The sequence below is a fragment of the Lolium rigidum genome, chromosome 4 (genome assembly GCF_022539505.1).
Source record: "Lolium rigidum isolate FL_2022 chromosome 4, APGP_CSIRO_Lrig_0.1, whole genome shotgun sequence".
In the NCBI taxonomy this organism is placed as follows: Eukaryota; Viridiplantae; Streptophyta; class Magnoliopsida; order Poales; family Poaceae; genus Lolium; species Lolium rigidum.
In genome coordinates, this window is record NC_061511.1 from 249,705,057 (window position 1) to 249,731,301 (window position 26,245).

Consider the following 26,245-nt stretch of genomic DNA (forward strand, 5'->3'; position numbering starts at 1 on the left):
CAAAGTAAGATCATACTTTAGGCATGATCCACTTATTTCTCACTAATATCTCTTTATTATTCCTCTCATCACACTAACCTTGATTCTTGGGTTTATGATCATTACGCAATTGGTAATGATCAAAGCATTGGCTTTAAAATGATTCATTAGTGAAGCATGGTTCTCCTCTCCAAGATCAAGTATTGGTCAATATACTTGAGTATACACATGTAGCTTAAGCTCTCTGGGATAGTTAGAGTTCCTCTAGGGTTTATGATCATTACCAAGGTGTAATGATCCTCACATTGGCCTCCTAATGAATAACTAGAGGAATAGGTTCTTACTTACCATCAAGTGTTGGCTAGGTCAAGTAGGATTTAGTACTTGACTTGTACTTCTTATAGTATTAGTTAGTATCCAGGACTTATCTTACTAGGATAGGATTTGAATGTTAACCTAGGGTTATACTCAATGGATAATATAAACACATGGATGGTCCTCTCCTTTCCCAAAGGTTTATTGGAAATGAGTTTGGAGAAACAAGATTGAAATAGTCAAGGTTTAATAGGAAACTAGAATGAATGTCCTTGAGATGGATTCAAGTATTGTAGTTGAAAAGATATACCATGTGGATCATGGTTAGAATATTTATTTAGTAAAAGACATGGAAAAGATAAGTAAAGAATAATTTCTTAATTAATTGTGTTCTTTGATTTATAATTGAATAAATATTTATGTGTTGTTGTAAGGAATGTCATATTTAGATCCTTTATAAGATCTTGTAGTTGATCCTTAATTACTTAAGGTGTGATTTGTTGTAAAGCTAATTCCATTTGATCTAGTCCATAGATCAAATCATTTCTACCCAAAACAAGGTTTTAACAAGGATCACAGTGAAGTATATAGCGCTTGACTTGATGATCTATTTCAATTCCAGCAAGTCAAGTGAAACTTCAGTTACTGTGGTAAGTTTTATTTTAAAGCGCGAAAATTTCCCGGATTTTCTATGCATAAATGCAATGCACACTTTGATATTCTCTCATTTTATTGCCTCTAAACCTGTGATATTACAGCCTACTTTGATTATTTAAGCGATTTGGTCCTTTAGTGGCCATTAGGTTGTTGAAATAGATCCACTATATACGGTGCTATGCAACGATCCCAAGCACTAACTAGCTAGCTCAAACAGATCCGCACGCATACAGTGCTATGCGAACACTAGCTACTAGCCCTGACCAGATCGATTTGAGCGATGTGGTTGTACTGGCCGAGGTTAAATAGCTTAAGTGTACTCTATGATTAAGCATCGTGGGCCAGCCCTCCTGAACCATTGGGTTGTTCGAGGCCAACTCTGTTGACCCGACTCTGTTACGAGGCCGACACGACTGGCCCAACAGCCCAGATTTTTTTTAGGTCGAACGAGAGACCTGGTGGGTCGACCCGGCCCATTCCCACCCTTATCCTCGGGCAACTGCAATTAAACTAAGATGATAAAACTTTCACTAAATTTTCTTCTCTATATCATGCCCTCATTTGTATTTGTTTTGGTCTCATGTATGATATTTGCATGCATGCTATTGATTCTATAAGTAAGTTCATATTACTATTGTGGCATATCTTCTATTTTTGTCTTTGTTTGAGCCTGTTACATCAGCTGTCCAAGCATACATTCATACTAGATTCAGCAAACCACACAATCAAAATTCCTCTCTAGTGAGTAAGCACATATCAAGAAGATACAATCCACCACAAGACGTGGATTGGGTGGACTTTTACCTGAGATGCTCACGCTCAGATTGAGCACAACCGCAATATTGACTGACATCATACGCCAACGGTAGCGACACAAATAAAGGATAACGAAAGCCTTGAAGAAGGCGGAGGTGGCACACCAAGGCTATCACGAGAGTACCACCAAATCCAAGCAACCGGACCAGAACTAGACCAAATCAAGGCCAGCCACAATACCCCGGACCGATCGCTCTCATACAATAAAGAAATCGCACAGTAAGCAAGAAAGAAACTCACTAGATTACTCTTTATTTGACTTTATTTCTCTCAACTTGGTTCTCCTCCAGATATACATCTTGTAGTCTATACACTTTAGTCTCTTCATTTCGTCCTATTTACAAATAAGTTCTACACCTAGTGATTTGGATAGCGATTGATTTACCGTGGTTACGATTACCGGATTTCCTAGCCCCCTCAGTTAAATGGGCTTCTTGGCCTGGTTTGAATTTGGGCTGAGCCTAGGCTGCCTATGAGAAAATGTGGTTACCATCTGGTTATAAACTGGTTAGGTGACGGTTATGGAGAATATTGAAATACTAGATGAAAGGCGCGCTTCGCCGCGCCGCCTGCATTTCATCCTGACATAATGTGGCTGCCGTGGTAGCATCGCAGTCATTTCGATCTTCTCAACAACTGCAGGTGTAACGCGTTGTTGACAAAAGAGGGGCAAAATGGTAATGGATTTTCATAGGTCATGTGATAAACAAAACTGCCATAGGGTGTTAGTAGACCACTCAAAATCAATTTTAACTTCCCTGAGAGGGAGCCAGCTAACTTGATAAATATGCCAATGAACAAAAATTGCAAGATCCCTGACCGAGAGTATCAACAATCAATATGTATAACAATAAACACGGGAGAAATTTGGTCATCCTAAAAAGAGTCAATTTGTACAACAAAACTTAGAACTAAGTGTAGTTGTGCTACTTTAGTTTTTCTACTGGTCAAGAATAGAACAAAATACGTTGAACAACCTCCAGTTCCAAGGTCCTTCAATGTATTCTCATTGGGGTTCTTCGTGCTCGCAGACCCGAGTGGTTTTCGCCCTGGTGGCAGGGAGGACAGTTAGCCATGGAGTAGATGGACTGGAGAACACCTCTAGTACCGCCTCTGCCACCAACGTAGATGGACTGGAGAACATCGGCAAAAAGACAGTTTAAACCTGGTTTTCAGTTGGCAGAACAACAGAAAATAAAGAAAATAATAGTGGAGGTTGCACAGGAACATAATAGAAAGTCTTACTGCAGAATGTTTGTTTCCAAAGGAAAAAATCAAATACATAACTGATTCAGGTGAATTTGCACCTCAATCAGGAGCAAAGTATGTACTTTTGTATTCTAACATGAGTGTTGTAAACTGAATTTGGCCTGCTATATTTTGAGCTATTGATGTCAAACATAAACCAGGGGTGGTTTGCTCAATGTAAAATGTCAGACCACAGAGTTCCTGCTTTCCTTTTACCAGCAACCTTTAATGAAACCTCTGCAAGCATTGTATGTTATGAAGTTATGGTCTTATGGATACACATAGCCACTTGGAGCTACCCATTTATCTGTTTATGCCAGTGTTTGCATGACAAAATCACCATCACTCAGATGGGCTAAGCATGGTGATAGTCAAAGTGCAAGAGAATTGATGCACCATAAATACCATGAGCTAGAAAGCAATTTCAAGTAATACCTTTAAATACTTGGACATTTCTACAACCTAAAACAAAGGAGAAGTACTGGGTTCTTATTGTGACTTTGGGCACTATGCAAACTGGGTAGTATTGCTTCCATTAACTCTTTTCTAGTATTGCTTCCAGGGATAGTTCTAAGCTTCTGGGTAATGTATGTGCAGTGTAGGCCTCAGAGATTCAGGAAAGCTCGGACTATTCACACATACTTTAAAAAGTAAAAAAAAAAAAATCACTCCTTTAGCCCAATGATAACATTTATTGAGTTGCTAGCTAGATCTAATTAATTTAACTTCATTAATCAACCAGGTTCACTCGGTTGGTTGCTCAAATCAAGATAAATAATATAGCTTGAATCATTTTAACAATTTAGTAACAGTCTAAACACATTGACATAATCAAAGCAGGACCAAATTCACTACCACAACAACTACCAAATATGGTACTTGCTTATCACTATTTTTCTTCAAATTTTACCTTTTAATTCTTTGATTTATGTCACTAAAAATGGGCCCAACACACTGTAGAACCCAGAGTCAAGTAAGAGAATCGAGGGAGTTAACGATATAGAGCAAACCATCTCACAAGCCGAAGTGGATGGCCAAGATTGATCACAGCGGTAGAAACCTAAAGTTAGTTAATGACACATAACGATAATCACACAAAGCAACTATTTGTACTATCCTAAATGCCATTGTGGTCGATGAAGTTCGATCAGTATTGTGCATCATTATTTAGTTTTTAGCTCCGCCAAGGCCTACTTATTGCCTATAGGAAATTCACAATAATCTTCCATCACAAATATCGAACATTAGATAATCAAAGCACACATATGTCTAGGCAATCAAATGCTAAAACCTGCATTCACCTAAATATACCCTAGATCTGCATTACCTCTATGGCGAGACAACTATATAACAAAAATAAAACAAAATCAGACCAACCTGTAGGTCAAACCAAGGTGCAGGAATCAATACAATGCTTAAGAAACATAACTAACTGATGCCGCCAATAATCCAATACACTGAAACTATTTGATTGAAGATGTGTCATAGTAAATAAAGATACTATAATCTGCAGATTTAATCATTGGCGCCTAAAGGTTATCTGGAAATATGGCTAAGTAGTACGGTATATAAATTAACAACTATCCCAGGCCCTTTAGTACATACGGTTTCTTTCATATGTATCTCTTTAATCTTTTAAAAATCAATTAGCAATTATAACAACCATTACTCAAATTCCAAGGTATTTAGTACATATTTTTCCCACTTCATATGGTTTTCTTGTTAATACAGATGTATGTCTTTCATCTTTCAACATTACCACGACTTTAATTATCAGAGGTCCATATGATTGAAATTTTTGAAGAATAGACAAAGAGCAATTTTGGTAGATATAGTACTGACATTATAAACTGGTACATAAATTTCTTAACATGAATCCTGGCCTTGCCAAGGTAGTGCACCTCCTTTGATGTGGCATTCACATGGCAGGACAACACATCGCCTGAACCACACGCAGATGGCACTGAAGGATAAACGTGGCCACAGATAGATATCCATACCTAGGCGGTTGTGGACAGTCAGGGTTTGGTTCCAACGCAGCGGCAGAGGGTGACCGTATGATTGTCGCCGAGGGCGCACATAAACCTGTTTTTGTTGTTGGCGGCACGGGAGAGCTCGACTTGACCCTTTCCTGAGATGCGGTGCCGCTGGTGGCGGCGTGGCCGAGCTTGGCGGAGCCAGGACCCTTTCCTAGAGGAGGAAGTGGAGGACGTTGACTTGCTACACCAAACAAAGAGCAAATATTCTTGTCCTCCTCCAACATCAGGAGAACAGACACATGATTGGAGAAGTTATAGCAATAGATGGAGAATATGCAGACCAAGTGTAAAGATCTATTTTCCTTAGGAAAATGTCAAAATGTGGAAGCTACATGTGTGCTTACTTAGCTTGATGAGAAAAACATAATGCATGGTACAGCCATAATATTTGAAAGACAGCAAACAAAGATGATTTAATCATTATATATACCAGAACATCAAAGAAAATAGCTTTGTTCGCTTCTGTGCTCTCTTGCTTTGCCTGTTGCGCATCTTTCATAAATTTTGGTGATGAAGCAGCATGCAGTAAGAAATCAAGCATATTTTCTATTTTTCTCCAAGATGCTGAAGCGATCCTGGTTTCAGAAGCTCCATCTTGTCATTCTGCATAGAATACAGCAATAAGATATCAAGAGTAAGCAACTGAAACGTTTCACGAAAATGGATTGAATCTGCCGTCACATATTCTTTTGACTTTGTGTTACACATTCGAGATCAGCAACATTACAGTTAGATCTAGAGCTAGCACCTTAGTTCAAATTTCTGATTGGCAGGCATAAATTATAATCTCATGCAAATGAATTATTTCATCCAAACATCAATAAGAAATAAAATGGTTGTAACTGAGTAGACGATACATGATACATTAGTTATTCAGTTCATAACAAATACAATTAAATGCATTTTAAGGGATTGCGTTGCAGTAACCTTCTCTCCAGAATCTTAATGAACATATATTATATACATAGCCAAGCCGATCTGTTATTGGAAAAACAGAACACAGGCTAAATCTTTTTTCGAGAACATCTCATTGAGCATGATGAAGATATCAGGGGCCAAGAGGAGGAGAGCTGCTGCCTAGCATCCATACCATAAGGAGAATAGTAACTAACTGCTAGTGAACTGAGGCATAGATAATTCATCACCAAAGTGCTCTACATGCAAGCAAAAGGCAGTTTATATCCTTCCACAAAAATTTCAATAAACTTGTTTGCAAGCAAAAAAAAGTATTATAAACTATACATAATATGGTGTAATGTTTTATTAATTAGCACATGGAAGCAAAAAAATTGTTTTATAAACTATAAACAGCCAACGATCACCACCAAGTCTCCAGGATTTCTGAAGGTTGTAGTACACAACACTACACTCGCACCATCCCCACTCTACTCGTAGGGTTCCCAGTGCCAAACTTGCTCGTCGGAGGCAGGATCTGGAACCGTCGACCAGCCAAACCCTCTTGTCTAGTTAGAGTTCGCCCAAACACAGAAGCTCAGACTACACACAGAGAGAGAGAGTGCAGTAGGGGTACCAAATCGAAACATGGCACAAACAAAGTGGACGAATCCATGACGGGGCGGCTCAAATCAACGGCTTGGCTTTCGCCGGAACCCTCGATCGGAAGCTCGCCGCATCCGCCACCGACGCGGGCGCAGCGGCTGCCCGAACAGGGCACTCATGCCTGTGGCGCGCGGTGCGGACGGGAGGGCTGGACTCGCGACGCGAGGTCTGACGCAGCCACCGGTCGGAGGCAGCGTCTGCACCGAGGGTCGGGCCTCCTCATCGCCGCCCAGTTTAGACGTGCAGAGGCGCCCCTGGCCCACAACCAGCAGCAGGCAACAGGCATTGACGCCGGCATAAAAGGAGCTCTGACCAAGAAGAAGAAGAACCAGAGAAGTGGGCTTGGGAGGAAGGAACACTGACCTGCAGACCCGAAAACCAGCCCAGTTCAGCGGCAGGCGACGGACGGCGAAGAGGGCTCGTCAGCGGCTGGATCTTTCTCCGGTGCGACGCCGCAGCCGGCCGCGGGCGATCTCTTCCGAGAGGGAGCAGAGTAGGCGGGGGAGGAGCTCGGCGGCCGGCGCAGGGAGGTGGGCAGCGGCGGCAACGGCCGGCTTGGGGTCGGGGGGTGGGCTGCGGCGGCGATGGCCCTACGCCATATGAACAACCTTGGGCGTGTCTAGCGGGCGGTCGCGTGCCCGCTGGTAGTCTCTGGCACACAACCAATTTAGGAAAGTCAATATCCCCGCCCGGTAGAAAAGGAAAGAAAAACTGCGCTCTTTCTTTCTCATGATTCCTCCGTGTGCGGGAATTGCTGAGCTACCTAACGGCACGGCGGAGTCGCTCCCGCAGAATCTCTCCGGCCAAGGAGCCGGCCTCCTCCATGGCCGCCTCAGATTCATTCCCCGCCGGAGGGCCCTTCTTTTCCGCCGGGAGCACCAGGAGGCGAAGCAGCAAAAGGCCGGAACGGCTTCTCGCCGATGGGGAATTGGGGCAGAGGGGATGGCAGGCACTTGCTGGTTAGCGGCAGCAGGAGAGGACGGCGGCGGCAGCTGGAATCCCGTGGCTCGAGCGCTGTTATCGGGAGGCAGAGAATGAGAGAAAGAAATTAGGAAGGATGAAGGAGAGAGAGACGTGTGAGGTAGAAGATAAGGGTGTGAGAGAGAGAGGAGGTCCCACACTGTATTATTGGACGCAGGCAAAAAATTGATATAATTTGGCCACTACATGTGCGACTAGCCAACAATTGAACAGGAATGAGCAAATATACATCAGACGCAAAACTTTCTTTATCTGGCACTAATGTTGCCTTGTCGGATACAAAAATTGCTTTGTTAGGTATCAATGTTGCGTCACGGAGCATCAAAAGTTATACCGTTAGACAACAAAGTTGCTATGTTGGACACCAAAATTGTGCCCTTAGACACCAAAGTTACTTGAGCGGACACAAAAGTTATGTCTTCCGCACTATAGTTGCTCTGTCGGGTATTAGTGTTGTTGTATTATTCAACAAAATTGATTTGTCATGTACCAAAGTTGCTCCATCGGGCACCAAAATTACTCCGTCTGGCACCAAAATTACTCCATCGGGCAACAAAGTTGCGTCATTGGGCACTAAAGTTATGTCCTTGGACACCAAAATTTACATGTTGGGCATTGTCACGCACTATTGGGCCTTCTTGAACCAAAATTGCATCGTCGGGCAAAAAACTTGCTCATGAACACCGATGTTGCATCCCAAGCAATAAAGTTGCGCCGTCGGGTTAAAAGTTGCTCAAATTTGACACACGTTGGTGATGGCAGACGGCGCGACGCATGCAGTCCATTAGCACAAACATATCTCCTTCCTCCAACCGACGATGGTCGCCGAGTTGGAACATCGTGCATAAAGTTGTAGGCAATAAAGTTGTCTACCTATTTTTATATAGTTCGTCTATGAGTGTTGTGAAATTGCATATTGCCTACTACGATTATGAAGATGGAAGATTAAAGTTGCTCTGTCGGGTTCCGAAGTTGCTCTACTGGGTAGCAAAGTTGTTTCGTTGGGTTCCAAAATTGCTCCATCGGATTTTAAAGTTGCTCTGCTGGGCAGCAAAATTGCTCCGTCCGATGCCAAAGTTGCTCCGTCAGGTTTCGAAGTTGCTTTGGTGGACAGCAAAGTTGTCCCATCAGGTTCCAAAGTTGCTCTGTCGGGTTTCGAAGTTGATCTGCTGAACAGCAAAGTTGCTCCGCCGAGTTTTGAAGTTCCTCTGGTGAATAGCAAAGTTGCCCCGTCAGGTTTCAAAGTTGCTCCGTCGGGTTTGAAAATTGTTCTGCTGGACAGCAAAGTTGCTCCGTCGAGATCCAAAGTTACTTCGTCAAATTTCAAAGTTGCTCTACTGGACAGCAAAGTTGCTCCGTCGGGTTCAGAAGATGGTCCGTGTTCGGAAGTTAACACGAGCTGCCGTCTTTGGTATCTCTTTATGACTCTCTCCCACCGAAATACTCTCAAAAATCAATGGAGCCAGGCCATGCCCGAGGGGCCGAGACCTAAGTGCATCGGCAACATGTAAAATCCAACGTCTTCAACTCTTGCTTCTTCTTTCTTCTCGAATCTCTCTTTCCTGGCCAAGCGCGCCGGTGTGTGGGCGCCGCCGCTCCGGCTTCGACTCGATCTACTCGCTCCGGTGTGTGGGCGCTACTCCGTATGCCGCCGGAGAGCGCGTGGGGGCAGCGAGCTGGCCGGCCGGGAGACCTATCCTCCGTCCGAGAGCCGGCCGGGACTCGCCGGCGAGGAGATTGCGGAAGCTCGGACGCTCCGCCGCCTCCCTCTTGGCGCCGGCGACTAAGAGGTCCTAGGCGGTGCGACGAGCAACAGCCTTGGAGCTCGTCCTAGTGGATGGCCGGGGCGTTGTCGTGGTTGGCCCGTGTGGAGCGTTGGCGCGCGGCGGCGCGATTTGGGGGTGGAAATGGAGGTCGGGGTGGGACTGGTGATGACGAGTGCGGGACTTCGGTTGTCGTGTAGTGTGCGTGCTCTGAGCGTCCGTTTGGCACGCACCCGCTCGGAAGAATTTAGGTTTCTTTTTTCTGGAAGGCACAAAGAAAAGGAGAGTGGTCGGCAGCTGGCCCCACACGGGCTATGCGCACCGTCAAGTCGCTGAGAAGCCAGCGATTACAACAGCATTATATGTTGTAGAGAATTCTCAGGATTTCAATTCCAATTTTATTTGTAAATCTCGTATGGTATTTTTCCGGTAACCATGGTTACCATGAATCCCAGCCTCCCCCGAGAAGAAAAGTTAAAATGATAGCCAAAACCTTGCCTACAACACATTTATTGTTTTTTTAAATATGGTTGACTCATTCTAAGATGTTGGTAAATCTTTTTGGGAAATTTTGCTACAGGACACTGTTATTTTTTGGCGTTTGCCAAAACACACCGCTCGATTGTGTCTTTGTCAGGTACCATTACAATTATGTGGCACATTTGCCAGAACACACCACCTGTCCAAAAAGGGAAATTTTGGCACTTTTGGCTGAGATGACCATGCTATGACTGATTTTGAAAAAAAAATGCAAAAGTTTCCGTTTTGGGACAGGTGGTGTGTTCTAGCAAATGTGCCACAAAATTATAATGGTACCTGGCAAAGACACAATCGAGCGGTGTGTTTTAGCAAACGACGTAAAATAACGGTGTCATGTAGCAAATTTTCCCAATCTTTTAACAGAAAGACAGTCACTTTCTGCTTGCACTTGAGACATGCTTCGAGGCATGAGCTTGAGAGGAAAACTAAGACTCACGGTTTTGTACACCAGGATAAGTGAAAAACGATCTGGCACAACAATTCATTTAACTATACAACAGTCCGGCAAGCTATGTCAATCACAGTAAGGAATGTGCATGAAACACCTACAAAGACCAGAAGAACCAAGGGAAATCTCCCATCGAGGATATGCTTATGGCTTACCTATGCCTTCGACAAATTAACCAGGGTTTCCACAAAACTCATGATGCATCACCGATGCAACAGAACCAGACTAACAATGACATCGACAAAACCGAGCTATACCACTGCATCTCCAAGCTGGCTAGAGCTGAATGCAGGATTTCAGAGAAAAACACACCACGTACAGAGCAAACTAGTTCTCTTGCAACCTGGAAGGCGTCGTGGCAGCAGTGCTGTTGCCATCGTAGCAACTGCTATAACCAGATTCCGTCACCGGCTTCCCCGGAACTCTTGCTTTCTCAAGGGGACTTCCTTGGCACGGCCGTAGAGTCCGCCGATCCTGCGAGCAAATGGGTGAAACACTGTGAATTTAAGGGAGGCAACTCAAATTTCAGACACAAGTCCTAGTTTCTGAAACTTTATGTTGAGATGTGAAAATGACAGTATGAAACATATGTTAAATGTATTGTTAACGCTGATGTCGTTGGATAGCATACGGACCAAACATGGTTTAGGCACTAGGGGCCCAACTAGTTAATGTGACAAAACCTAATCAAGGGGACATAGTGATCTCGAGGTCATTAGTAGGAGCAGTTGTTTTTTGAGATGGCGGAGTAATAAAACATCCCAAGGTCAGTTCAGAGCACAGTCAGGTAACATGGTGATAACTTAACTAATCTCGAGGAGGCTGCAATGAAGGCTTGGTCTAAGGTCAGACATAGAGCTAGTAATCAGAGCCAACATTGTGCTATTTAAATCTTGATCCACCTGCTCTGTCCAAGTGTCCATTTCTCAGAGCTCAGCTTCAGAGAGTGCCACAAGACAAGAGCACCAAGCAGTTTATAGTAGATTAGTCGGTGCACATGTTTTACGACGGTAACTTGGAATTGACTTGGGTATTCGATGAGCAAATGAGCGAGCGTTGTGATTGACTTGATAAAGAGGTAAAGAAGCTCACATCTCGGTAGGGGAAGTCGTCGACCTCGAGCATGTGGATGGCATGCCCCATCTTGGGCCGCTTCTGTGAGTCTGGATCCACGCACCTCAGCGCGACCAAGAGAGCCTTCTTCAGCGCCTTGGAGCTCGGCTTCTCCGGCAGCTTGGGATCCAACACCGCTTCGTAGTCCCTGTTGCTCACCATCTTCTTCAGCCACTCCACGAGATTAACCTGAAGAAAGAGAAATGCACAGACAGAAACTAAGGCAAAGCATCACATTGATAGTTTGCGACAGTACAACTGTATACACGGCAGCAGTTCTTGCAAGAAGATGCAGAGCTAAGCCTACCTCCCCGGGCGGTCTCGCGTAGTCGACTGGGCATCGGCCGGAGATGATCTCCATTACGAGGACTCCGAAGCTGTACACGTCGCTCCTCTCCGTCAGCATGCCCGTGCTCGCGTACTCCGGCGCCACATAGCTGCCGAAAAGCAGAGGGTTTAGCATTCAGCATTGGCTGATCACCAAGATGTTCAGGTGCTAAAAGGCAAACAGAGACGTTACCCAAATGTTCCCATGACCCTGGTGGTGACGTAGTTGCTGTCGGAGCCGAGTAGCTTGGCGAGGCCGAAGTCGGAGACCTTGGAGTTCCACTGCTTGTCCAGCAGAATGTTGCTGGACTTGATGTCCCTGTGCACCACCTTGGGCTCCAGCCCCTCGTGCAAGTAGGTGATCCTGGAATTCCCAAATCAGAGCTAATTAAGCTCACAGATTAACCAATCAATGTGACAAATTACTAGGAACAAATCATTGATGATAATTCACCCACCCTTTGGCGGTCCCGAGCACGACGTTCATCCGGGCGTCCCAAGACAGCGGGCTGACCGGGCCGACGTCGCCGTGGAGCCACTGCTCCAGGTTGCCATTGTCGACGTACTCGTACACCAGTATCCTGCGACCACAAGCAAGCAAGCGCCAAGTGTGTGCGGTAGGTGAGATGAGAAGCGTACGTACGGAGAAGGGGAATTACGGCACGAGGATGCCGATCCATCAATCAATCAGTCGACGGATCGTGCATGCATGTGGTGGGGAGGGGTTTCAGAATCAGAAATCAGAAATCGGTACCGGTGTGCTCCCTCGGCGCAGTAGCCGAGCAGGCGGACCAGGTTCTTGTGGCGGACGCGCCCGATCGCCTCCACCTCCACCGTGAACTCCCGCTCCGCCTGCCCCCTGCAGCAACGTGCGCCAAAAAGAATGGAACTTTGTCAGCGAGCTAGCTATGGATGCAGGCAAGGCAACGGTAACGACGACATGCACATGGCCGGCGGAGAGACAGGGACGCTGACCGGTTGTTGAGGAGGTTCTTGACAGCCACCTCGTGGCCGTCAGCGAACACGCCGCGGTACACGATGCCGTAGCCGCCCTCGCCGACGACGCGGTCGGGGGAGAAGCCGACGGTGGCCTCGTCCAGCTCCCGGAGCGTGTACCAGTGGCCCCACCCGAGGTGCGACACCTCGGGGCCCGCCGCCGCCGACGCCGCGTCGGGCTGCGCGGACCCCGGCGACACCTCCCCGCCGTCGGCGGCGCACGCGACCATGCGGCGGCCCTTGCCGGCCTCGATGTGCACGCGCTGCGAGCCGTGCGTGGCCACGCTGCCGCACAGCGAGTCGCCGTCCCCGCCGCCGCCCTCCTTGTCCTTGAGGTACGCGGCGCCCATCTCGAGGTAGTGCCGGAGGGAGCCGACGTGGATGGCCACCTCCTGGATCTCCTTCGACACCGGCGGGATGGCCGCGGGCGACATCGGCGCCGCGTGCGGCGCGGCGGACTGCTTCGTCGGCTTGGGACGGCGCCGGCGCGCCGCCGCGGCGAAGTAGACCGCGATGAGCGCGAGGAGGAGCAGGAAGGCGGCGCCGACGGCGAGGCCGACCACCACCCACAGCCGCAGCCCCAGCACCGGCGTCCTGTGCGTCAGCGCGTTGGTCAGCATCGGCGGAGGCGGCGGCGGATGCATTGCGCTTCCGCGCGCCCTCAGCTCGCGCCCGGCCAGCTTGACACTCGCGCTCGGCGCTCGCTGCCGCCCCCTAGCTAGCAGCCAACCAGTCTAGCCCAGCTACCAGTGCATGGTAATCGCAGCAAGAAGCCTGCATAGAGCGGGAGGGCAGAGTGAGTGTGAGACTGTCTGAGCGAGCACGAGGCGAGACGAGAGTGTAGGTAGCTTGTTGGGTGGTTTCTGTGGGCCCGGGAGAGAGCGCTGGGCACGGAAGCTTGTCCGTTTCTGTGCCCCGAGGCCTACTGGCAGGTTAAACCGACACGGAGTTTTGTAACGAAGCTCACAAGTCAGAACCACAGGGATCTGAGAGTAATTAACTTTACATTTTTTTTTTTAGAAATGGGAGCATCGCCCCAGCCTCTGCATCAATTGATGCACACAGCTAAATACTGTTGAAGCCTAGTACAGTGCTCTAAATTGTCTGTACATCATCTCCTTTGCCTTATCAGTGTGCACCAACACATGGATCTCTTCCTTCGGTACATCCACCTTTATCTAGGCCGCCGATTTACAGATACGATGCATAGGGTGCGGAAACAACAGGACAATTGAAGAAAAAAAAGCACCACATTTAGGGCAACTACTATGAAAAACCGCAGTTGTCCGATATTTACCCATAAAGCCACCACTTCGCATCGTGACAAATCACATTGATCCAGGCTGATAGCATTTCTGCCAATTCGGACCCACCGTAAGTGATGAAGTGGCACCAAATTTTCACTACCATCTGACTGTGCCACTAGCATATTCCTAGGGCCTGCCAGTTGGCATGTGATCCACATAGCTCGATATTCCTCCCCCAATCCCCTCATGCTGATCCAATTCTCCAAGAGGCAAACGAATGAGCCCCTCTCCGAGGCTACTATCTGGGCCATTGATGGCCCTCAACGACCTAGTGGACACCCTCGTTGACATAGAGCTAGGAGTAGGGCTTCATTAGGGAGGTTGGGAGATCTCCATCTATGACACAACCATCTACAGAGCAACGATGTCGGGGAAGACGATGGTCGAGCCCTCGATTCCGGGCGTCCTTGCCCGATTCCTTCGGGTTGGAGCTTTTGGGAGTCGAGGCAGGGCTTCTCAGTGGCTCATCTAGGCGTGGGGTGACTAACAGCCACACATGTCTCAACGGGCTTCCCTCCTTTCTGTCTCGACCCCTAGTGGTGGCCGAGCGCCGCTCTTGCACCTCCTAGCTTGCGGCCTAGCATCAACGTGCCCCTACTCTTGGCCAAGATCCGTCGACGGCTCTTCCTACTCGTGGCGAACCACCGCACTACAGGTGGGCTGGCCGGGCTAGCTAGGGAGTAGGTCAAGGTTCGGTTCCATTCATATCTCGCAGCATAAAATGAGGAGGCTAAGAAGAGACACCAAATGATGAGCCGAGCCCGAACGAGCAAGCTAGATTGAAAGAGATATACGTAGAAAGCCACAACCTCTAGCTCAAGGAGGAAGTTAAGGCTAGGAAATTATCTAAAGATAGAGGTATTAAGGAGGGGAAATGAATACTGCATATTTTCATAATGTTGCCAATCAAAGGAGGAGGAAAATGCTTAGCCACTCCCTTGATGGTGCAGATGGGCGGGCAGTAACTGACCACTAAAAAATGCTTAAAGTTTCTTCAGACTTCTACAAATATTTGTTTAAAAAATAGGAGATCTCTGGATTTTCTCTTAGGTATGATTTCATCTCTCCTCATGAGAAGATTTCCCTGAGCACAATGCAGCTCTGGAGGCCCCCTTCACTGCCCCCTTCACTGAAGAAGTCAAAACTGCTATTTTTCGGCTCTTATGCATATGTCACTCTTGGCCATAATGGCTTTCCATTCCTCTTGTATCAAAATTTATGGGACTTGATTAAATTTGACATTGCGAATATTTTTAGGGATTTCCATGATAGGAAGTTAGATATTTTTAGAATGAACTTTTGTGTCCTTACTTCTATGAACCTGATGCTTCTTCTATGAAAAGGTTGAAGCCAATTAGCTTACTAAATTGCATTTTCAATATCTTCGCCAAGGTTTCAACTAATATGATGGCTTTGATTATGAATATTATCACTGTTATTAACCAATTTGTTTTTATTAAAGGCATATACATTCTTGAGAGTGGTGATGCTCATGAAATTTGCATTATGCATGCAAAACCAAGACTTAAGGAGTTGTCCTTAAATTTGATTATGAAAAAGCTTTAGACAAGGTAAATCCCGATTTATTGCCGCACTTGCTTGCCAAGAGGGGTTTGGTAAGAAATGGATTCACTTGATCAAATCCATTGTTTTTGGAGGATCTCTTGGAGTTAAATTAAAAAATGTAATTAGAGATATATTTTTAACCGGTAAAGGTCTGAGACAAGGTGATAATTTGTCACATCTCCTCTTTGATCAGGGAGGCAACACTCTAACTAAAATACTATCCAAGGCATCTAATGCAGTCCTGATTAGAGGTTTGTGTTCACATGTTTGCCCAGGTAGTGTCATCTACCTCCAATATGCACATGAAACTATCTTATTTGCTAGTAATGATGTTAGCAACTAATCTTAGATGCGTGATTACCTGCTTTGAAAAAGTTTCTACGAAAAATGTTAACTATAATAAAAGTGATTTGATCCCTCTTAGTCTGGAGGATCATGAGACTGAGGCTTTCACTCGGGTTTTTTCTGCTCCCGTGGTAAATTCACCATTAAATATTTAGGGATTGATCTCCTTGCACTATGAAAAGTTACGGAGAGCTAGTGTGCAACCCTTGATTGGTAAAATTCTACGTAGAATTTCTGGTTGGAGGGTCAAACTGTTGTCTTATGTAGCTAGAGTGCACCTTATTAAATCTTTCTAGTATTTATGTTTACCTTTTTTTCAAATTCCCCATGTGGGGTCTTGAGTTCATTGATTCACAAATGGCTAATTGCTTGTGGAATGATTTTGAAGGGTATAGGAAAATGCATTTGGGTAGATGGAAATTAATCTAGTTAACCTTTGTATTTTAGGTGCCTGGTTTAAAAGGCACTCAAAAGATGAGGAAAAACTTTGGAAAACTATGCTTGATCAAATGTATAACAACCATAATCCCAATATTTTTCTGTAGTGACATTTTTGGGGTTTCCCACTTTTGGAAAGGGGTGACGTGGATTGTTAATGCTATTAAATTTGGCTAGATGGAATATTGGATATGGAAATTCTATTAGAATTTGGTGGGGGGCACTTGGTGTGTTCACTCACCGCTAGTTGTACAATTCTTCAATCTTTATGCCATATGTAATGAACAAGGCAAAATTGTTAATCAAATCTAGGATGGAACCCAACTTAGGTTAAATTTTAGGAGAAATTTCAATTCAAACGTGATGAGTAGTTGGTATGTGGTAGAAGGGATTACTTCTACTATCTATTGTGATAACAAGTGTGAGTCTCTAATTTGGAAATACAATGATAAGGGAGACTATTCCACTTATACGCGCTCTATCACATTGTGAATTTTGGACGGTTAGTTCATGTCTTCAAATCCTCATATTTATATCCTCGGTTTGAAAGCTTCACATCCCTCCCGTGGATCAAATTTTTATTTTGCTCCTTTCACAAAATAACTGATGACTAGGGATAATTTGAAGAAAAGAAATAGGCATAAGCCTGAAGATTGCATTTTCTGCACCGAACAAGAATCAATACACCATTTTTTTTTTGGTTGCATTGTTGCTATACAAATTTGGCCTTGCATTTCTAGTTTCTTTAACTTGCTTGTTGGTGACTCTTATGAATCTATTTCTAGATTTTGGGTTGCAAATAAGATGCCCTATTAAATCCAGTTTATGTTTCAGTCTTATGGAGTATTTGGGAAGTGTGAAATGACCTAATTTATAATGGACATCCCTTGTTGGATGTTAACCATGTGTGGAGGTTGGTGCTATATTTGACCAAGCGCTGAAACCTGGTCTTCATGGACAATATGCTGGAGATGGTGAACAACTTATGTACACACGTCACGAGTATACTGAAGGAACCATTGCAGCTGGAAAATGGTCGAGAGAGATCGATCCAAAATCACACAAGGTGAAGAGGCTAGCTGACCTGGTACCTAGGTCTCGCCTTCATCTATCTTGGAGGTTGTTCCCTCCCCGATCGCCTAACTGGTGAATACACCATGGTGGTGTTCCTTTTGTATTCCCGGATCAGAGGGTCTTAGATCCGTTTGCGTCACTCTGCCTCCCATTGCTTTTTTAGTTTGTTAGCCTTGGCTGGATGCCTTTTGTCGCTTATTGCGTTGCAATCCCGAGCCTGCGGTTTTCCGCGTGGCTTCATTTCAACGAAATGGGACAAGGGCCTTGGGTCCATGTTGCTCTAAAAAGGCGGCCAGGCGCGGCGATGGGGGTGGTGCTGGGGAGGGACAGGCTTTGGCCATGGTGAGGCGACCAGGACAACCTCCTCTAACTTTGTTGATTATGTTTAGATTTTTAGATGTTTAATTTGCTTGATGAGATGTGAGACTCACTCCTAGTTTGCGAGGAAAAAAAGAAATATAAAAAAGGAGTGACATCTAAAGGCCGTCTCTTCCTTCCGTTACCGCTGTCACCACGTCAGCTTGCAGATGGGTCTCCCATCTGTTAAGAGAGTTAATCGAGCGAAATAGCGTTATCTGCAACCCCCTGCCTGTGCACCGGTTGTGATTTACAAAAAAAACCAATCATGTTGGTTTTTTATTAGGACAGCGCTAGTAATCCTTCGGAGGCCACAACCAACCGAACCTCCGGCTTGCCTGCATGACACGTGTCCAATTTTTGCCAAAATTCAGACTTTGCTTCGTCGCAGCAAAAGAAGGCTCTCTTTTGCTTCATTGAAGCAGAAAACGGTTCGTCTAGAAACAAAAAATGAAGAGACTCATCAGAAGGCAGAAATTCAGGCATTGCTTCGTTGTAGCAAAAAAGAGCCCGCTTTTGCTTCATTGAAGCAAAAAACGGTTCGCTTAGAAATGAAAAGAAAAAAATTGTTGGAGGCAGATCTCGCTGGAGACATCGTCGGAGCCTTGGTAGCAACAATTTTATACTGAAGTAGCAAACCAGCAAAACATTTGAAGCAATAAGTTTATACTATCGTAGCACCGTCCACTACTCGCCAGAGACCTGACGGAGACCTCGCCGGAGACCTCGCAGCACAATTTTATACTAAAGTAGCAACAACGCAGAACAATTGTAGCAAAGAAGATATGCTATTGTAGCATCACAATTTTTTTACGAGATCTCCGGTGAGGTCCTCGCAGCAACGGCGGCAGCACCAACCTATTCCATGGTAGCCCAGTAACATTGCTTTGCAACATCGACGAAACATGTTCGCAACTCCGGTCACTGTCTATTATAACATCGAGCATCCGACGGCTAGCTTTGTAGCTCTATCCAAAAGCCTTTGCAGCTCCACCTGGTGGCTTTTGTAGCAAAATTGTCGGCGGTTTGTATACTTGCGTTTCATAGCACCAATAGCATCGGCGCAGCTCCACCGGAAGCATTTGCAGCTCCGCAAGGAGGCCTATGTAGCAACGACGTCAACCGTTTGTAGCAACATGACTCTGCAGCTCCACCAATATGGCTGGTAGCACAGCCGGACATGGCCGGTAGCACCACCACAGCCCACAAAGCAGCAACGACAAACACCATATGAATCTTCGCCGCACACCGGTCACGCCGTCACCACCTGAGCCTCGCAGCACCGTTGTGCGCATGATCCTCTTGCAGCAACACCACCGTGAGGAACGGCCATGGCGCTCCGTAGAGACGGCCGGCGACGAGGTCGTTTCGGTTGCAGGAGTTTATGAGGAGGACTTCGGGCCTCCGACGCAGCCACCATCTCCGTCGACGGTGGGATTCGTGGGAGCCAGGCACCGCCTCGATCTCCGGCGACTCCGGCGACAGCCGAGCGTCGCGGCCGCCACGCCCTTCCCAGGCGGCGCATCACTTGGTGGCGGCCGGCCATGCGACCACACGAAGCGGCGGCGCGGGCTGTGCCTCGGCGGCCCACGGCGTCCATCGAGCCTCAGTGTTGGGCGGAGCTTGGTTGAATGGACGGCGGCGCTGTGGAGGCAGAGGAGTCGCACGGAGCGAGCTGTGAGGCGGAAGGGAAAGAGTACATGCGAAGGAAAATAATCGGGAGAGGATAAGACCAACGTGGTGGGCCCTCACACCATCGTTGTCTCCACTAGGAGGGATACACGTGTCCACGCTGGAACCGGAGGTTGCGAGCCTCCGGAGGATCTGAAGCATTTTCCTTTTTATTAGTTGATTCAAATGTGTTTTTTTTTCTTTTTTGCAATTGTGAAGGAGAGGATCCTGCCTTGGTGGAAAACCAGAAGTAGTTGTTACGGGCTTCGGGGGAATCTCTTGCCCTGCTTTGCTGTTTTGCCTAGGTCCGGAGGGGAAATTCTGTCTCTCGTGAAGGTGTTTCACCAAAAGTGTTACATGTTCACTTTCTTTCTTTGAAAGGGACTGGCCGTGACAGTGTTGCAGCAATTTCGGACCACGACTGCTCCAAATTAGTCCTCCCTGTTTCTGGATCTCACCCTGATCCTATGCAAATATTTTTCTCCGAGAGGGCGAGTAATTTGCAGCATTCCACTGCGGCGACCAACGGAATGAGTTTTCTCGTGTCAGACTGTCAGTGAGTAAATAAACAAAACAAAAGTCAAACAGAGGAGAAGTAGTTACACTTGCGACAGAAAGTTGACTAGCAGTCCCGCTTCCTCTGAAAGAGAACAAAACCAGTAAACATATGTCGAAGCATCTGCTAGCTCGTATCTGCACAATTTGCTACTCTATACAATGGACAACTTGAGAGATCGTACATGTGTGCGCTTGTGACTGTGCAATGCACCGATAGTACCAGTACACTTGCAATGGAAAACAGGTTGGTGCCTCTTTGTCCCATAGCCCTTTTCTATACACGGGCAATCCCTTTCCGCGATGCTACAAATCATTGAGACGCAAAGAAATAGTAGCAGAATGTACTCTTTATCTGTCTTTGCCTTTTTCCGTTGCGAAAAACTCGGGCCATCCATCCATGATCCGTTGTGCCAGCGAGCAAAGCGCGAGGGCGAGGCTGCATGCGGCTACCGACAGCCGACAGATGGTTGTGCGTTGCGTTTGATGTCAAGTGAGTAACCCTGCGCCCCTGGCTAGCTAGCTAGCAAGTGCCCTTCTTTTTGGCGTGCCATATATGCGTGACTCCTGAATCCCCGACGCATCGACCTCTACTTGGAACGGATGAGGTGAGGTGAGACAAGAATCGGAGGTCGCGTCTGCGCTACGGTTTCAGAGGGTCGCAGGCGAAGAAGATGGACGGGAATGAGTAGCAGCATCTGCGCAAAGTGGGCAATCACTGCTGGTTAGTCTGCTCCAGTCATATATAGGCTGCATATGCGTCGGTCGACTCCATCACAGTGACCACGACGCAAATGAGACCATCTCCAACAAGGACCTAAATCGATGATCGCGCTATATTAGGCGCTGATTATTTGGGTTTACAGCGCGGCGCTGGCGAGAGCTTCGCCGGGTGCTGTAAACCGCCGCGCTAAAATGCAGTGCTGAATTAATTCTTTTGCAGATGCGCTAAAATGCAGTCCAAAAACAACATTTTTGTACAATTGCATACGTAAATAGATCTAACAAAATGTAAAATTGACTGGAAATATAAATATATTGCAAATTTCAACCCACATTTGCTACAACTGAATTTATTAAAACTAGATTACACTACTCTACTATTCGGAATCCCAGTCGAAGTCGGAGGAGTTCGGTGTTATCGACGACACCGGAGTCGACATCCACTCGAAGGAGGAGGAAGAAGAATCGACGGTGATGATCGACGGACCGGCACCATTCTTCTTCTCCACCTTCTTCCTCGCGGCCTTCTCCTCATTCTCCTTCTTCTTCGCCCTCCTCGCCTCTCGGTCGCGCTTCTTCGCCGCCTTCTGCGTCACCTTCGCCTCTTCCTTCTCGGTGTAGAAGGCGACCTCCACGGCCACATCCTCCGGGAAGCGCTGCGCCCACTCGAGGCGCATGTACTCGTCCCGCTCGGGGACGACGAGGCGCTGCTCGAGCTCGCGCTGGCGCTGCCTCACCTCGCACGTGACGGCCGGCGGTGGCGCGAGGGCTTCCGCCTGCTGTCGCGTCTCATCGAAGTTCATGGACCATCGAGAGCGGCCGAGGGGCCAGGCGACCGCGTCGTACGCGCGCCGCCTCGTGTGCCGTCTCGAACGTCCCGAGCTTGATGCGCTCCTCGCCGTTCCGTATCTCGGGGTAGAACGTCCCGTTCGGACGTGCGCGGACACCGCGGTAGCCGGAGCTCGAGTGGCGGCGGGGAGGAATGACGGCGGTGTGGAGGCGGAGCAGCGCGCGAGCGAGGTGGAGCGTAGGCGGAGTGTCGCGCGGAGCGAGGTGGCTCGGTGGCGAAGCAACGCGTGGTTGAATGTTCCTGGCGGTTAGGTGTGCGCGCCTCATTTTATAGCGCACGTTGGAAGCGGAGCGTCAGTTTTGGCGCGTAGGATGGCACAAAAGCCGCGCGCGGAAAAAATTTAGAGCACGCCGCATTTTCGCGCGTCTGCTGGAAGTTCACGCGCCCGCTTCTACGCTTTATTTCGGCGATTTTTTTAGTGTGCGCATTTTGGCGTGCTTGTTGAAGATGCTCTAAGTGTTTTAGAGCATCTCCACTCGTCTCCCCACAGAGCCCCCCACGGCCACTTTTTTTCATCCGGACGGCGAAAAACGGCCCAGTCAGGCCCCCGGTTCCTCGTTTTGGTCCGGATTTGAGCCTATTTTCGTCCGGACTCCCCATGCCATCCTCGGTTTCCCGGGGGTCTCCCGAGGACTCCGGATGAAGCTAAACCAACCGCCCACGCCCACGTGTCTCCTCTTTCGTCCGGATTCCCCGAGCCATCCTCTTTTTTTCCCGAGAAACGCCGTTTGGGGAGCACACGACTGGGAAACTACTCCTCCCCACGCCAAATCTTCCTCCAATCCGGACGAAAATTTTCGCCGGATTTGGAAGTGGGGAGCGCCAACGAGTGGGGATGCTCTTACATTGCACCCGACGCGACCATTTATTTGAGCCACGCGGCCAACCTTGGCTATATGGCCACACAATTTTATTGCACACGTTGTTCGTTTAGAAATTAAATAATATAGTTCCTCAAGCAAAGAAAAAGGCAGTGTCCTATAAAGGATTTACTTCATTGTTCCTAACATTGCTACCAACATGGTTTCACATATGCTGAACCAAATTAGTTTACAGAACTGTCTGATCATGAATTTCGTGATGCGCATGAAGAATCTCGTGAAACGTCGCCGGACCACCCTCGGATCCAACCAACTCGCCCTGACCTTCCAAATCAACACAGTGAATCATCACACTCTTACGCAACAATCTGTTTGAAATGAGGCATAATAATAATAATGCTATTATCATATTTCGTGTTCATGATAAACGTTTATACTCCATGCTATAATTATATTAACCAGAAACATACTACATGTGTGATCTCATAAATAAGACAATGTCCCTAGTAAACCTATACTAGATCGACTAGTCCGTTGGTTAACGATTCCTAACAAAGACATGCGTTATCAACTAACAATGGAGTCATTTCATGAGAAGAATGACAGTGATGGAGAAGCCCTAGTAAGTCAAGCAATATGATCGTTTCACTATGATTAAAATGATGTAATTTTCCAATGTCAAATACATTCATCCTTAGACCATGAGATTATACTACTCCCTAGTACCGGCAGAATAATTTGGGACATCAACCGTCACTTCATAATTGGGTGATTATAAAGGTGATATTCAGTATCTTAGAAAGTACTTGTTGAGTAGTATGTACCAAAAGCAATGTTCAAGAAATCGTTAATCTTAACTTATCAGTCAGCTTCAAAATGGAGATTAATCGCTTATCGGCCGATTAGTCATTTTTATTTGTTGCCCATTTATTGGCTTAATTTTTTGTAAATTCTAATTTTCAGCACTAAATTTTCTATAATATGACATGTAAAAATAATATTTGAGCATTGAGCATAAGTATTACCTTGATTCTTTGCATTTGAATCAATAAAAATGGAAAAATAAGCTAATGCACAGTTCTACAAGACCATGTGACGAAAATATCAACTACCATACCAAATTTCAGCGAAAATTCACTATCAATTGGCCGAAATATCGGTCACCAGAGTGCAAATCGAGCGAAATATCGGTTCTCAGTCAGAAAATCGGCCAAAATATCGGTGCCGCGATAAATTGGTCGATATGGTGAAATCTTATCGGTTACCCCGATTCACGATGAATCGGCCGATAAATCGGTATACTCAGCGCCCGCTCAAGTAACACACATTCTATATTGATTGCAAGCATGTGACTAATGAGTCGGTCACAAGAAATGTTGTATTACGGTACGAGTAAAGAGTACTCACTAGAAACAAGACTGAACTAGGTATGGTGAAACCAACGATCGAATCTTAGGAAAGTAAAATATCGCGAGACAAAGGGAACGAAATATGGGATTGTTTGAATGTTTGATATCGTGGCTCAACAGATAAAGATCTTCATTGAATGTGTAGGACTCATTATGGTCATCCAGGTCCCTCTATTTATTATTGATTGGAGAGGTATCTCGATCATGTCCACATATTGTATGACCCGTAGAGTCACACACATAATGCTCAATAACGCTAGGTTAGTTATGTGATATTAATAATAGTGAGATAAAATATTATTCAGAATCTCGGATGGGATCTAGAATATCATGAGGAGCTTTATTATAGTTTGGATAATAAAATTCATATATGGGAAAGTCTTTTAAGGGTTTCGAATTTTTTGGGATTTTCCCAGTATCGTATCAAATAAGTTCTAGAATGTTCCAAATGGGCCATCTATGGGCCCCACACCACCTAGAGGGCCCACATGGAGCAAGTGGTGGTGCCCATGCCTACATGGGCATGTGTACCAATAACATAAGGCCCATGCAGCCAGCTAAGGGAAACCCTAAAAGGGGGCCACCAACTTGGGAGGAGGGAGGGGAAGGAAACTTTTCTTCCACCCTTTGTGGCCACACCCCTCAACCTGGAGGGGGTGCAAGTTGGTCATCCCCCATCATGTATTCGGAAGGGAAAGGGGCTAGGGGCACTTCAAATCTAGCCGCCATAGCTCTTGATGCATCTCTTCTTCCTCCTCCCTCCTGTGCGTATGCGAAGCCTTACCCGTGGAGCTTTCCACCATAGCCACCACCGTTGCCACGTTGTTGGCATCTAGATCCCATCTACTCTCCATCTATACTTTATGGATCAAGAAGGATGAGACGTTGTTGTGTTGCACATGTGCATAACTCGGAGGCATCACTCGCTGCGCCGTTCATCGTATTGGATCGCGGATGAGAACATCTACATCAACCGCGATATTGACGTTTCCGCTTAGCGTTCTACAAGGGTGTGTGGATCTGATCTTACTCGTTTGCTTGCATCTTCTTAGATTAGATCTTGGCTCTTTCTAGATTAAATCTTGGTTTTATTTGCATCTAGTATGAGTTTTTGTATTATATGTTGTGAATATCATCACAATCATGTTGTGCATGATAACATAGGCGGACATCACCTCGCACATGGTCTGAAGGCTCCATGTTCGAGCAGGGTGCCGAACAATAATATCCCAATGATCTTAGAAGACTCCACACATGCAGATATTTCCTAGTATCCTATTTCTTTTTAGCAAATCTTGAATGTTTCTCAACGGCATTTTTTTCTAAATGGGAGCATCGCCCCGGCCCCTGCATCGAAATGACACACACAACCTTTATTTCATTGCAATGTTTAAAATATCAGTTTTACAACTCAAGGATCACTGAAAGTAGCAGCAAAAATCAGCCACCTAAACAAAGAACATAAATGGCATCTATGCATCTTCTATGCACTTAGAATGTTGCCAGCCACCCTGCCTAAAGATAGCCCGAACGACCGTCATCATTCGATTGCAGCCAGTATCCATAGGTCCCCGCTGTTCCACAGGAAAAAGGTAAGACCACATGTGGATAACCTGCAATTTTTTTTTGGCTTTGCCCCTCTCTTAAACACAACATCGTTTCGATAATTCCATATTGCCCAAACTAAAGCACAAACTCCCACGCGAATTCGAGCATTTATTTTCTTATCGACCTCATAAGCCAATTCCCAAACATATTTGTTACATTAGCTCGAGGAGAGATATTAAAAGTAAAGTGAACTACTCTCCAAACTAGACGAGCAAAAGTGCATAAAATAAATAGGTGGTCAATAGTTTCGTGAGAACCACAAAACACACACTTAGTACACTCATTTCATCGTCTTTTTGCAAGCTTATCTTTAGTAAGAAACACTTTTCTAAAGAGAAACCACATAAAAATCTTTATTTTCAGCAGTACCTTAATTCTCCACATATATTTTTTTAAGAAAGACGGTATGTCCATTCATATAATCAGCATATATGGACTTAACCGAAAAAACACCAGTTATAGTCGCCACTTTAAACTATCTAGTTCATCCGTAAGTTACTTCCATTAGTCTTCGGACAAGGTCTATCCATGTTTCCCATTTATCATCTGTTAGAACATGTGTGAAGCCTATATTCAACGGTCTGTTACTTAAGACATCTCCAACTAAGACGTGGCGCTGGATTGTCATGATCAATGTAGCCCAAGGTGGATAGAAGCCCTCAACTAGACCAATGTACCTCTTATCATAGTGGTATCCATTAACCTCAAACTGGACATTCGGGGACTTGCCTTCAGCAAG

At 46.1% G+C, this 26,245-nt stretch overlaps 1 protein-coding gene and 1 long non-coding RNA gene across 3 annotated transcripts; both read right to left on the reverse strand.

Moving 5' to 3' along the window:
* Window positions 1-2,514: 2,514 nt before the first annotated feature.
* LOC124707477 lies at window positions 2,515-7,132 on the reverse strand. Of its 2 annotated transcripts, XR_007004874.1 has the most exons (3): window positions 6,978-7,132; window positions 5,016-5,657; window positions 2,515-2,900 (listed from the first exon to the last, which is right to left on the reverse strand). It is a non-coding gene; the product is annotated as an uncharacterized LOC124707477 (long non-coding RNA). The 2 variants fall into 2 exon arrangements; XR_007004873.1 differs by lacking the exon at window positions 6,978-7,132 and having other exon boundaries at window positions 5,016-6,506.
* A 3,541-nt stretch (window positions 7,133-10,673) lies between these two features.
* Window positions 10,674-21,621, reverse strand: LOC124648578 (probable serine/threonine-protein kinase At1g01540). Its single transcript, XM_047188311.1, has 8 exons — window positions 21,306-21,621; window positions 12,762-13,500; window positions 12,541-12,645; window positions 12,245-12,367; window positions 11,980-12,150; window positions 11,767-11,896; window positions 11,439-11,648; window positions 10,674-10,820 (listed from the first exon to the last, which is right to left on the reverse strand). Exons 1-8 carry the CDS (start codon window positions 21,619-21,621, stop codon window positions 10,674-10,676), a joined length of 1,941 nt encoding a protein of 646 aa, XP_047044267.1.
* Window positions 21,622-26,245: the final 4,624 nt, after the last annotated feature.

What these genes read in the sequence shown, in the direction of transcription:
- LOC124648578 (XM_047188311.1), bottom strand. Translation starts at nt 21,621, where the DNA reads ATGAACTTCGATGAGACGCGACAGCAGGCGGAAGCCCTCGCGCCACCG. An exon ending in GTGCTCGGGACCGCCAAAGG is followed by an intron (nt 12,151 to 12,244) that starts GTGGGTGAATTA and finishes TGGGAATTCCAG; the next exon opens with GATCACCTACTTGCACGAGG. An exon ending in ACGCGAGACCGCCCGGGGAG is followed by an intron (nt 11,649 to 11,766) that starts GTAGGCTTAGCT and finishes CTCTTTCTTCAG; the next exon opens with GTTAATCTCGTGGAGTGGCT.